The following is a 13,463-nucleotide window of genomic DNA, read 5'->3' as shown; positions in this document are numbered from 1 at the left end:
CCGGATTTGAATCGGGCCCTCCTGACTGCAGGGCCACCTCGCTGCCCAGCCTGGCCTTCTTTCGAAGGCTCCTGCTCTCTTTTTCACTGGTCTTTTTTCCTCCGGATTTTGCCCGCCTTGAGGACCCCATCATGATGTCTAGGCTAATGGCAGCCCAGCAGTTAGAGCCCTGGGGCTGCAGTCAGGAGGCCTGGCTCACCTCTGGCTTTCCACACTTCCCTGCACCCTGACCCACCAAATCCGGCCCTAGACACTTCCTAGCTGTGTGACCCTGGCCATGTCACTTAACCCCATTTGCCTCAGTTCCTCACCTGTAATATGAGCTGGAGAAGGAAATGGCAAACCACTCCACTATCTTTCCCAAGAAAACCCCAAATAGGGTCACAAAGAGTGGGACACAACTGAAAGGGCTCAAAAAAAGCAAAAACACCCATGAATGATGGGGGCTGCCAGGCGCCAAACCTCTAGCCATCTCTCTCTATCTCAACTGAAAAGCCGAAGAGGTTTTGCTTGAACAGTGACCCTTAAAAGACCCCCTAATTAAGGCAGGAGACATTTGGAAAGAAGCCGTTCTTGCCCTTCAACAGAGTCTCTCTCCTTCCTCCCCACCCCTATCAGCCACAACCAGGAGACACACAAGTCACCGGAGGCTGGAAGTAGCTTCACCGAGCCAGGCCTGGCTATTGACTCGAGAGAACCCCAGCATTTAAAGGCAAGCAGAGAAATGACCTGAAAGCCTTGCAGTGCCAGAATAGCGAATTGCTTTGACTATTCCTGTATCTCATTAACATTGTCCTCTTAAGTCTGTGCCCATTCTTTCTTCAGATGCTATTTCTGTTTGTGAGTGTGCCCTGGGTCAATGGGGAGAATGGTTTGAATCCACTGTTCGTACTAGGCTATCTTAATGTTTTTGCAAAGGGTTGTGTCTGCTGGGTGACTGTCTATAAAAAGCATACCAGTGGGGGCTTTTGAGCTACAGTATTTGGAGTACGCACCCAAAGACTAATCTTTAGATCCAAGTTACCAGCTGCCTTCTGGCAGTACAAGTTGGGTTCTACACCATCATACATTTCCTTAATAATATCTTTACTTATGCCTTCCTTTGGAATTCCTCATTGGGTCTATGTTGGGTGATAACACGGTATAGAGGTAATGTTGGGATCTCGAAGGGCCTATCAGCAGAGAAGATGCAGATCCCAAGCGTGGCCCCTGCAGAATGCTGTCTCTTCTGTACCAGCCTCACTGAGAACAGAGAGGCTCTTTAGCAGGTCAGTGGCCCTTGGGTGGTGACTATGGCTAACACTGGAAACCAAGACCAAAGCCTTAGCCCTCAAGGAGTCACAATCACCAGGCAGTGTAGTAGATAAGAAGCATGAATCAAGCACCTACTATATACCAGGCACTGTGCTAAGGAGCTCACCATCTAACAGGAACAGGGGTCAATATGCAAACACCCAAGAGGCCTGTGCCCTGCCAATCTGTGCATTTCTGGAGAGGAGCCACAACTGTTCCATGGGGGTTCAGCTTCCCGCTCACCACACTGGACAGGAAGTTGTTTTATCCATACTTAGGAACACCCTGTGACACAGACAGGGCAAAATAGAATCCTGAGGGCAAGGCTTTTTATCAAATGATTAAATGAGACTGGAGATGTCTTGTAGACAGTGTCAGAGGTCTGGGGTTGGGCATCAAGGACACTGATGGGGTCGGAAGGCTCAGTTTATACAGGCTTATTGGAGGGAACTGAGGGTGTGAAAAGAGTCAGGGAAAACAAGGGCTACATCAGGTCATTAGAAGGAATGGGATACATATGTGTGGGGTCAGAGGTCTTGGTGTATATGAATGAATGAAGAAACATTTAAGTGCTTACTATGCATGTGCTAAGCACTGGGGAGATGTACAAAGACGTGCAAGACGGTCTCTGTCCTCAGGAAACAGACAACACCTGTGTGTGTGTGGGGATGTGTGTGTAGAAAGATATATCTACACACATACATATATGTGTATACATACACCCACACACATATACTGTCTCTGCTTCCTGAGGACAGGGGCAGTCTCTCTCTCATCTCTCCCCCACCCCCCACCCCCAATGGCCAGGAACGATTTGGTTTTGGGGAGTTTTTTGGTAATAGGTGTGATGAGTCACAGGTCCTACATTTCATCAGTATTTGATCCTCACCAACAAAGACGAACAGGTTGCTGGGGGGTAGAAATTACGGGAACCTTGAAGTTGAGTGACCACCCAAAGGTTCAATAAGTTGTGGTATATGAATGTAATGGCCCAGCATGCCAATGTGTAAATTGAGGAATAGGGAGAAATCAGAAAGACTTGGAAAGACTTACCAGAACTGATGCAGAGAGAACATTACCAGGAGAACCACACACAACTCAAGGGGACGGTGGGATGAGGCATATGTGTTAAGAAAGGCTCACGTTTTGGTCTGTTTGGTTAAACTGTCCTTTGAGCTGAGGTGGAAGTCATTGGGTACAGACAGAAATGTTTCAAAAAAGGAGGGGGGGATTCTATCATCTTACATTTTCTGATAGAAAAGGCAGGAATAATCTAATGGTCACCTTAGACTTTGGCAGAATTAAGTGGATTTAGAAAAGATTTCAATGGCCAGGCCCAAAGAGTAGTTATTAGGGACTCACTTTCAACTTAGAGAGTGTATCCAGTGGGATCCTCCAGGGATCTACCCTAACTCTGTGCTGATTAAATTGTAGAATCAAGATCCAAAAAGATACGGACAAGTGACAATACTTGGAGAATTTGAATGTAGAGGCTTACTCTTGGATTCAGAAAGTCGACTTCACAAGTCTAAGATTCAAAAGTTAGCAGAGTGGAAGGAAGAACAAAGTGAGCTCCCCTCCACACCTCCAAAGAGATTGAAAAAACACATTAGAAGAGGTGACTAGGTGGCACAGTGAACTGACACCCTGGGGAGTCAGGAGGACCTGAGTTCAAATCCAGCCTCAGACCCTGGGCAAGTCACTTAACCCTAATTGCCTCACCAAAAAAAAAAAACAAAGAAAGAAAAGAAAACACATTAGACCAAAGCCTGATAGAAGAATCCAGAGGAAAAAAAATCAGTGCCATTTTTTCAGTACAGGCCTGTCTGTATAGGGGGACAGACAGAGAAGTCTGTGGACTCTAGGGATGGAGTCTGCTCTGTCACTCACTATCTGGCACAGACAGAATTGGGGAACTTATATCAGGGAAGAGGTAATCATGGTCTCTAGGCTGTCTTCTAAGCAAGGAGAAAGTTCAGAAGCTCAGACTCCAGAAGCCCAGCAGGGTCTCAGTTTCAGCTTCCAGTCCAGTCTGAAGCCTGCAGGTGAATAACTGGGGCACAAATCCCAGACCAAAGGGGAGCCTTAGAATCAGCAAAGCTTCCCACCTGGCTGATAGGGAGGGAGTCCCTATCTAGCAACAGTGTACTGGGGATCCACACAGGAGCAAGGCCACAGGTGTACTGCTCAGACCAAAACCAGGTCAGGACCTTGCAGACTTCAGACAAGAAGGGCAGATATCTGACTTTGTCCAGGACCAGAACACTCTGAGATCACTGGAAGCTTGTAGGTCTCCAGACTGAGCTGTCTCTGGGGTGTTCCGAGTGCTGGCACCTCTGGTGTGAGGGTTTGCCAAGCCCTTTTCGGGCCTGGTCATCTCCCTCTGGTGTCCATTTGATTCACCCAACTCTCACCTGTGGCTCCAGGAAGCTGCAGCATACCCAGCAGCCACGCACCGGTAAACCATCTTGGCAGAGAAGCTAAAGCAGGTTGAAGATAACCAACAGGCCTCAAACCTGTCAGTGATTAGGGAGATGTCTGCCCCAGCATGTGAAGACTTATCCAGGTGGAATGGGCAGATGAGAACAATTTGTTCCAATGGTCACAAAGGCGGCTGAAGCAGGCACTGCAAAGTGCTTGGAGCTTGATCAGGCATCGCAGATGCCAAGGTCATCCACTGCCAGTTGTCCTGACTTTGGTCCTATCACTCAGGAAAAGAATGTATGGCTGACGACTGTAACTCAGCCTCATTTAAATCCAATTCAAGCACAAGTCACGAAGCCATTGGTCGTCTTTGAAAATGAAGGACAAACAACCCCAAGAAAGCAGCAGCAAGACAAGCCCATACAGTTCAAGCAGAAATATACAGAGCCTGGCCCTAACAAAGTCCAAAGTCAGGAAGAAGGCTGGAAGAATGAGTAAACAAAATGAAGAATCTCACCATAAAGAGCTATTGTGGTGACAGGGATGCTCAAAAGAAAAGAATGGCTCCAAAACATCTATAAGCAAAGTTTCAAAGAAAAACACAGCAAAGACAAGTTCAATTAGAATTCCTGGAAGAGATAAATCAAGAGATTTTTTAAAAGGAGTTTAAAAGTTTTTTATAAATTAAATGAGAGCTCTAGAGGAAAAAAATTTTTGAAAAAGAAATGAGAGCTAAGGAAAAAATAACTGGAAAGGGAATTAATGGGTTGGCACAGGAGAGACAAAACCTCGCCCAAACAACAAAGTCCCCGAAAGTTAGAATGGACCAAATAAAAGCTAACAAATCCATGAGACAATAAGATATGTTAAAACAAAGTCAAAAGACTGAAAAAAAAAATAGAAGAAAATGTAAGTTATCCCACAGCAAAAATGACTGAGTTGGAAAACATATTGAGGAGAGAAAATTAAAGAGTCATTAGACTACCTGAAAGCCATGACCCAAAAAACAGGCTAGACATCACATTTCAAGAAATCATAAAAGAAAATTGCCCAGATCTCTTGGAAACAGAAGGCAAAGTGGAAATAGAATTTACCAGTCACCTCCTGGAAGAAATCCCAAAATGAAAACTCCATGGCACATTGTAGCCAAAATCCAGAATTTCTGAGTCAAGGAAAAAAATTGCAAGCAGCCAGAAAGAATTCAAATATCAAAGAGCTACACTCAGGATTACATGTGATTTATCAGCCATCACTATAAAGAGGAGAGAACTTAAAATACAATATTCCAGGAAGCAAAGAATATAGATGTACGACGAAGAATAACTCACCCAGAAAATCTGAGTATAATTCTACAGGGCAAAAATTAGGTCCTTAATGGAACAGAGGACTTCCAAGCATTCCTGATGAAAAGACCAGAGATGCATAGAAACTCTGAAGTGCAAACACAGAAGTCAAGAAAAACACAAAAAGATAAATATGAGGGACCACACAAAGATAAAGCCATTTCCCTTCTAATATGGAGAGAAGACTATACGTATCCTCTCAGAACTCTATTATCATCAGGAATTATAGAATTGAATTAGATAAAGGTGCGTTGAGTAGTTGTTATGTCTTGGATGATCTAAAAAGAATAGAAAAGTAGGAGGAAAGCAATATACTAGGAGTGAGGGGAAAGAGGAAGGATGAGGAAAATCATCTCACATAATCAAAATGCACAAAGTGTATACAAACAAGGAAAGAGTGGGGAGTAGGTGATACTTGAACCTCACTCTCACTTGAACTGGTTAAAGGAGAGAAGAATACACACACAGGTACAGAAATGCATTTTCCCCAACAAGTAAATGGGGAAAAAGGGCCGTGGTGATGGGGGGGAGATAGAGAGAAGTTAGTTTAGGGAAGAGATTAGTCCTAAGTAAAACAAACCCTAATAATGTGAGAAAATATTTATAACAGCTTTTTATGCAATGGCAAAGAATTGGAAACTGAGGGGGTGCCCATCAATTGGGTAACAGCTGAAAAAGTTGGGGTATGTCAGTGTGAAGAAATACTATTGTGCCAGAAGGAATAATAAATGGGGTGGTTTCAGGAAAACCTGGGAAGACTTGTATGAGCTGATGCCAAGGGAGTGAGCATATCCGGAACAATGTATACAGTGACAACATTGTAAAGGCAAATAGCTTTGAAAGACTTAGGGACATATAACTACAATTCCAGAGGCCTCATGATGGAACATGCTAACCAGACTTAAAGAGCTCAGGGTGCAGATTAAGACTTTTTTTAATATGGCCAATGTGGGAATTTGTTTTGCTTGAGCATATATGTTTGTAAGAGGGGTTTTCTTTTTCTTGCTTTCTCATTTCAGGGGGAGGAGACAGGAAGGAGAAAAGGCTTATTTTTGCTGATTAAAAACAATTAATTTAAAAAGACAAGTGTAAGATTCAATTTAATTAGACAAACATTCATTATGCACACACTACGTGCATTGTGGTAGGCATTGGGGATACAAAGACAGAGTGAACTCACACTCTACCATATGTTTTGTTCTTATTCAGTCCAGGCACTCTATCCACGGTGCCACCTAGCAGCCCCCTAACCCCAACCATGCAGTATGGACATAAGTCAATACTGAATTATTTCAAGGGGCAGGCAGGATCACCCACTGGAAGCCAGGGGGTTTGGGGGCACAAGCGAGAAAGGAATGCTGAATTCAAGGAACACAGAAGGCCACTTTGGCTCAAAGAGACAACGCATGAAGGGGACTAACAAGCAATAAATCTTGAAAAGCAACCAGGATCTGGATTGGGGAGGGGGTGCTTGAAAAATGATAAACAGATGCAGTTTGCATTTTAACCTAGAAGTGTTCATGGATTGGGAGCACCTGGGGGTGCCACAGGGCACAGGGGCCCCATCCTGGAGTCAGGAAGACTCACCTTCATCAGTTCAAATCCAGGCTCAGACGCTTCCTAGCTGTGTGACCCTGGGCAAGTCACTTCACCCTGTTTACCTCCGTTTCCTCATCTCTAAAATGAGCTGGAGAAGAAAATGGCAAACCACTCCAGTATCTTTGCCAAGAAAACCCCAAATGGGGTCACAGGGTTGGACACAACTGAAACAACTGAAGAACAAATTGTGGATTTTGAGAAGTCAGAAGATGACATGGTCAGACCTACGTCCTTGGCATGAACTTGGTTTTCTTTCTCCCACTGTCTCCTTTTTCCAATCTATCCTCCAATTAGGAGGTTCCTGCAATGGTCTAACTGAGAGGTGACAAAAGCCTAAATCAGAGCCATGTGAGGAGTCAAAAGATATTGTGGAGACACAATGGACAAGACAGCCACAAAATAAACACGGGAGAGAAGGGAGAATCGAGAGTAGCTCCTGTTGTGCACATGTGACTGAGAACGTGGTGGCTGCTCAACAGAAATGGGAAATGAGAGTTAGGAAAGCAATTCTGTCTGGAATACGTCAAGGCTGAGATGGCAACAGGACAGCAAGATGGCTCAGCGGTGATGGATCGTTAGGGTTTCAGAACTGAGGAGGAGATGAAAAGAACTGAAAGCAAGTCACAGAGACCTGAAAATCTAAATACACACACAGACATGTGTAGACTACGTGAATGTGTGCATCTAGGTCCATGTCTATTCTCCTGTTCTATAGCCCAATCCATTTGTTTCAAATTCTCTTTAGTCGATTCCACTCATTTCTCTATTTTTTAACCAAAACAAAATGCTTCTGATAGCTGCTGCTTTCTAACATAGATTAGGGTCTGGAAGTGCCCTTTCCCCCTTCACCTCTACCTCTTTTCATTAACCCTTGATACTGGGGAAAACTACAATAATGTAAAAACCAAACCGAAAATAAGTGAGAGGGCCTTAAAGAAAAGAGACTCTCACTGTTCAAGCTGGAAGGGATCTCAGAAGCCACGTCGACCTCCTCTTTCGGACCCTGTGCCCTGTGAAGGCAGCAGAACAAGCCTAATCTTGAACATGGCTGCCATGTGGGAATTCTGATTCTTCAGTCCATCCTCTCAGGGAAGCAAGGCCTTTTGCTCCTAAGAACCCTGGCTCTCATTTGCTGTCCTCATCCTGATGCCCTGAACTAAGCCACCCCCTCAGAGCCCATCTAAGTAGGGAACAACCTCCATACCCCAATGCTCTCAACTGCTGGATCACACTCCTGGCTCACACGGAGCTTCCAGGCCATCAGAACCCGAGTGCTCTGCCATGCCACACCTCCCTGTCCTGGGAGCTGTCCATTCTGAATCCAAGCCATTTATCTGCAAAGGTCTCGTCTGATGCTGCCTCCTGCACAAAGCCCCCCATCCTCAACTCTCCTCCTTGTGGATGTCAGCATTATTAGCACACTCCGCTTTTCCTGCCATTAGATGGGGGTGCTCCTGAGAACAAAGCCCATGCCATATGGACCTGTGCACCAACTACAGGGTCTTGGGCACAGCTGCTGCCTCACCTGTCCCTTCAGGAAGCCGATCATCCACTCTTCCCAATTCCTCAGAAGGCCAAAGAGGACCTCGGCTCCCCCAGGGCCGTTTCTCTGTTATGCTGCCTACCAGCCAGCAAATGGATGGGCTGAGTCTCGGAGGCTAGATCTGTCAACTAAACATGAGTTTATTGACTTAACAGCAAAGTCTGGGATGGTTTATGGAACTGTGGTCATGGCCCCTGGAGACACCCTCAGCACAGGGGCTCCCCAAGCTCCCTACCATCCACCAGTCACAGCAGATGTTCATTCCTCCCTTCCCACTTCTTTCATATGGGCTCAAGCAGGCAGATTTCCAACACCCTTCCTACCGATTTACCTGCTTCATACACTGACTTCCTCCTTCCACGCCCGTGCCCCTAGCACAGAAGAGGCTGTGGCCGTGGGGCACAAGCAGGGCAGGTCCTCTCACACTGGGAGGCCTCAGAGGATGGGCAGAGGATCTGTCTGAAGACCAGGCTCATCCCCAAGGTCAGCTGCAGAACTCCAAGATCATCGGGGTGAAGGCACCCGCACAGCGATGGAGCCAAGGGAGGCGGAAGGACTGAGGAAGCGTAGGGGCTGGGAAATCCTCCTTTCTCGGTGAAGCTTCCCTACTTTGCAGCCCTTTTCTTCTCCTTGTACAGCTCCCGATAGCAGCTAATCACGCTGTTCACCCCTCGACACACCTTCAGGCTCCGCTCCCGATTGGGATCGTTATCAGAAAGGATCTGCAGCCCCTGGTCAAAGTGGGAGAGGGCTTCCGCCAGATGCCTTGTGCTCAGCTCTGGCGGGGTGGCCAGGGTGTTGTCCTGCCCTGTTCCCGGGGAGGACATTCCCAGCCCCTCCCCCGACAGGTCTTCTCCCTGAGACTGAAGCAAGTGCACAACATCTTCTTCCACCACGCCCTCCAAGCCGCCGTGACCCACGATCTGCGGCAGGGCTTCGGCCTCAGAGGAGGCACGCACGCACTCCGGCCAAATCTTCTTCCAGACGGCATTCATGGTGGACGGCTTCAGCTCCTGCCAGGCCTCGGCGATGTTGTCCACAGCAGTCATGATGTTGTAGCTTCGCCAGAATTCACGGATGGTGGGCCTCTCCTCCCCGTCGGTCTCCTGTATGAGCTGACACAGTGTCCTCTTCAGGTAAAAGGCCTTGAAGGTGGTGATCACCCCTTGGTTCATGGGCTGGATCAAGGCCGAGGTGTTTTTGGGCAGAAACTCCACCCTCACGTTGGCGGAGAGGTCATCCAAGTACACGGGATGGCACGGGGCGCTGTCCAGGATCAACAGGGCCTTGTTGGGGAGATGGTTTTCAGCACAGTGCCTCTCCACAGCGGGGCAGAAGAAGTTGGTGAACCACTCCTGGAAGATGCTCATGGTCACCCAGTCATTCCGATTGGATCTCCAGATCACGGGCAGGTTGGGCTTAGAGCAACCCTTCAGAGCCCGGGGATTTTCAGAAGGGTACACGAGCAAGGGCTTCAACTTACAATCACCAGCAGCATTGCCTCCGAGGAGCAGGGTCAGATGGTCTTTGGACGCCTTGAACCCCGGCCCGGCTTTATCCTCCAGAGACACAAACGTCCTTTCAGGTAAACGCTTCCAAAACAGCCCCGTCTCATCAATGTTGAAAACCTGCTGAGGCGTGTACCCACCGTCCTCGATAATCTTCCTCAGCACGTCAGGGTACCTGCGGGCTGCTTCTGTATCCGCCACAGCGGGTTCATCCGTCAGGAGGACATTGTGCCTCACCTTGAATCGGGCAAACCAGCCGTTGCTCGCACCGAAGGTCTCTGTCTGGGCGCTCTCCCCGTGCTCGCGCTTCAAGGTCTCAAACAAGCTCTTGGCTTTCTCCTGGATAAGCATGGTGTTGATGGGCAGGTGCTGCTGCTTCTGGTCTTCAATCCAGAGGCTCAACAGCCTCTCCATGTTGCCCATCACCACACCTCGGCACCGAGTTAACTGGGTGGCGCTGATGGGAGTGGCCGCTTGAGAATTGGCTTTGATTTTCTCTCGGTTGACTCGGATGGAGGCCACTGTGGAGGTGGCCAGCCCCAGGGTCTTGGCAATCTGCGTGAGCTTCTGGCCCTCCTCAAAACGCCTCAGTACTTCAAGCTTGACATGCAGGGTGATCGACTTCCGGTCTCTCTTGGGGCCCCTGAGCAGTCTCTTTCCTGGCGCCTTGGGGCCGAACCCTTTCTCCATTCCGTTGGCCCCGAGAGCCTCCCAGCTTTCCTTTCCCCGCCCTTTCCTGGTGCCTTGTCAGATCTCCTTCCCTGTGAAAGAGACAAATGGTCATTGGCACAAAAGGAACCAGACGTCACCCGTGTTCTCCCCATCCTCCAAACCCAATTCTAATACCACTTCCTCCACAAGCCACCTGATTTCCTACAGCCATCCCAAGGCTGGACGTTCCCCTGGCAGTTCTCCCCAGGACGTCTTTGCACCTCTCTCAGCTCCCTCCATCTGCTCCTGGCTGGGATGCCCACCTTCCTCCTCTTGGCCTCCTGGCTTCCTCCACCTTTCTTTGTATCCCCAGCACTTAGCACAGGGCCAGGCAAACAGCAGGTGTTTAGTCAATGCTTACTAAGCCTGTTGCATATCAGGGCCTAGACGATATACACAAGCTTTGGGACTGTCTGTAATTCTGCTTCAGGGTGATGAAGGCACCCTGGAATCAAGAGTTTGACCACTCCCTGACTGCTGAGCTATTGATAAAGGGCTTACTGCAAACATATTTTTTTTTATAATTATTTAAATAAACATGTTTTCAAAGGTCAGTGCTAGACATCAGCTCCATGTGACAGTGTTTCCTCATCCTTTCTGACCACTGTCCTCCTGGACATCCTCCTTTCTTGGGGTTCTCCTGGTCCTCCTCCTGCATGTCTGACCTCTGGGGCCTCAGGCTCCACGGGGTCTCGCCCCTCAGTGGGAAACCCTCTCCTACATTCACACATTCAGACTTTAAAGGCCTCTCAGTTTGCCCACGCTCAGGTTCAGGGCTCTTCCCACTGCGCCTGGTTCCCTTCTCTTGGGGACCCCACCTACATGCACAGGACTCCCTGGTGCTTTCTCTCCTGAACCTCTGCCCTGCACTGCACACTGCCTCCTGGACACCTCCTTCCCCCTTACTATCTATCCCACAGCCATCTCACACTGGACTCCCCTCCAAACTTCACTCCGTTTGCCACCTCACAGTTAGATTCTTTCCCTCCCTGACCAGCTACCCATCCCCTCTGACCCTGACCACTGAAAGAGCTTTCAGGCCCACCCTACTCCAGCCTACTGCCCTCCTCCCGGTAAGGCTTTGCTCAGATCGTGGCCTTCACAGGAAGCCTTTCCCACTCCCTTTCATCTGCAGTGACCTCTGCCTCCCACCTTCCCTATCACTGTCAAGGGCACAGTCCTCAGTCCCCAAGTCCTGCTATTTCTGCCACCAGCCTGGGCCAGGTCCTCATCCCTCCAGCCTAGAGTAGTTATCCAATTCTCCATTAGGCTGTCAAACTGATCCTCCTAAAGGAGGTCTGACCATACCAGCCCCTGTTCCATCAGTTCCAGAGGCATCCCTCCAGGACCTCTGGCATCCAAAGCCCTTCAGAGCCCAGCCCCCTCCCCTCCCCACATCCTCTCTGATCCAGTGACACACCCCCCAGCCGTTCCCAACACAAGACCCTTCATCTCCCGACTTGGCATCTTCACTGACTGTCCCCCATCCCCACTTCCTTCAGGTCTCAACTACCATCTCTTCAAGAAGGCTTCCCCAGTCTTCCTTAATCTTTGCATCTTCCCTCTGTTCTTCCTCACTGGACTGGCAGCCATGTTTTTACCTTTCCTTGTATCCTCTGTGCCTAGCATAGTACCTGGCACATAGTAGGTGCTTGATGCCACCTGATGGGACTGACTGTCCGTGAACAAAAGATATTCTTAACCAACCTGAGTCATGCAGCTAAGCTCAGCCCCCCTGTCTCTCAGCTCTCCATACAGTCAGAGGAGCTGGAGGTCTCAGGCAGTCAGGACACAGGCAGAGTCCAGTGCTCCTGAGAGTGTCTGAACTTGTGCATGGAGCTGGCCCCATGAAAAAAGATGCTCTCCAGCCATCAACGTGGCCTCGGCGGGAGCGACCTGATGGGCATCTCGGAGACCTAGTGCTGTCTGGCAGCTCTCAAGGGGATTCTGACTTCTTTGGAGTGTCCAGGGAAATACTGGAGGGCTTGAACTCTCTACCTCTGTCTGAGAAAGCCTCCTAGCTACTCAATGGGGCTCGTGAAACAGTCTCCTAACCAATACATGGACAGCCAAGACAAACCGCTACCAAAGGGGCCAGGAACCAAAGAGGGAAACGGATGGCTGAGGTCAGTTTGTGCTGTTTAGGGGGGAGTGTCGACTACACCTGGTCGGGACTGACCACAGACTCAAGAGGCCCAGAAATCTCTTCTCCAAGGGCCTAAGGGTCTTCTTGGGGACCAATCCTGCTCAGGGACCCCCTCCAGCTTCTGCTGGGACCTCCACTGACCGGGAGGGGAGGGAGCTGGGTTCAAAGACAGCTTCTGACAGTTCTTAGCTGAGTGACCTCAGGGAAGTCCCTTGTCCACCCATGGGGACAATGTGAGCAGGTGAGCCAAAGATGCACTTAGGTCACTGCAGGTGGGAGGGGGCAGATCAGGCATTTATTAAGCACCTACTATGGGTTGAGCACTGCACCAAGCTGGTAAGGCTACAAATACAAGCTAGCCAACTAGAGCCTGCCCCCAAGAGGCTTACACTCCAATGGGGGAAGCGGGATCCAAACACAAGACGGGGAGCAGAGCACGTACCCAAGGAAGGAGGCCACAACCCGGGTGTTTCAAGGGTGCCAAGGGGGGGCCTGGGCGTGGCCCGGAAGGGGAGGCCCCCCAGGAGGGTCCTGCGATAACCCTGTGCAAGGCCAGAAAAGACAAGAGGCCACTTGAGGGGGAGCCAGGCCCTCCGTCGCCTCCCTCCTCTCGGTGCAAGGCATTCAACGCCTGCCAGCCCTTTGTCATCACTAACCATGCGAGTTCCCACCCCCGCTCCTTTACCTGAGGCTGGTCCCACTACCTCCCCGAGGACCAGGAGCAGGGTCCCGCCCCCTTCCCAGCCCCAGCCAGTCCTCTTCCTTAGTGGATACGGCGCGCGCGCGCAGCGGGGTGGAGGGGCCAACCAGCCCCTCAAGGGATGCGCGCGCAGCCGGCTCATCGCCACACCCCCCCCTCACACGTTCCCCACCCCCAGCTTCTCGAGTGGTGCGCG

The 13,463-nt window shown here is 49.5% G+C and overlaps 1 protein-coding gene across 5 annotated transcripts in view; it reads right to left on the bottom strand.

Moving 5' to 3' along the window:
* Positions 1–6,767: 6,767 nt before the first annotated feature.
* LOC114040919 (tigger transposable element-derived protein 1-like) overlaps positions 6,768–13,463 on the bottom strand; it is a 25,537-nt gene continuing 18,841 nt past the window's right edge. For 2 of the 5 annotated variants that reach the window (XM_027859153.1, XM_027859154.1), the window contains one exon: positions 6,768–10,471. In XM_027859153.1, the coding sequence (XP_027714954.1) occupies positions 8,808–10,400 (1,593 nt within the window). In that variant the 5' untranslated portion in view covers positions 10,401–10,471 and the 3' untranslated portion in view covers positions 6,768–8,807. Of the gene's footprint in view, positions 10,472–10,575; positions 10,619–13,009; positions 13,110–13,252; positions 13,320–13,463 lie in introns of those variants that run through there. The other 3 variants (XM_027859152.1, XM_027859155.1, XM_027859156.1) reach the window with 3 other exon arrangements.

The sequence above is a fragment of the Vombatus ursinus genome, unplaced genomic scaffold (assembly GCF_900497805.2).
Source record: "Vombatus ursinus unplaced genomic scaffold, bare-nosed wombat genome assembly UNPS02014159.1, whole genome shotgun sequence".
NCBI classification, from domain to species: domain Eukaryota; kingdom Metazoa; phylum Chordata; class Mammalia; order Diprotodontia; family Vombatidae; genus Vombatus; species Vombatus ursinus.
Note: the sequence above shows the minus strand (reverse complement) of the source record. Positions and strands in the feature narration are given on the sequence as shown.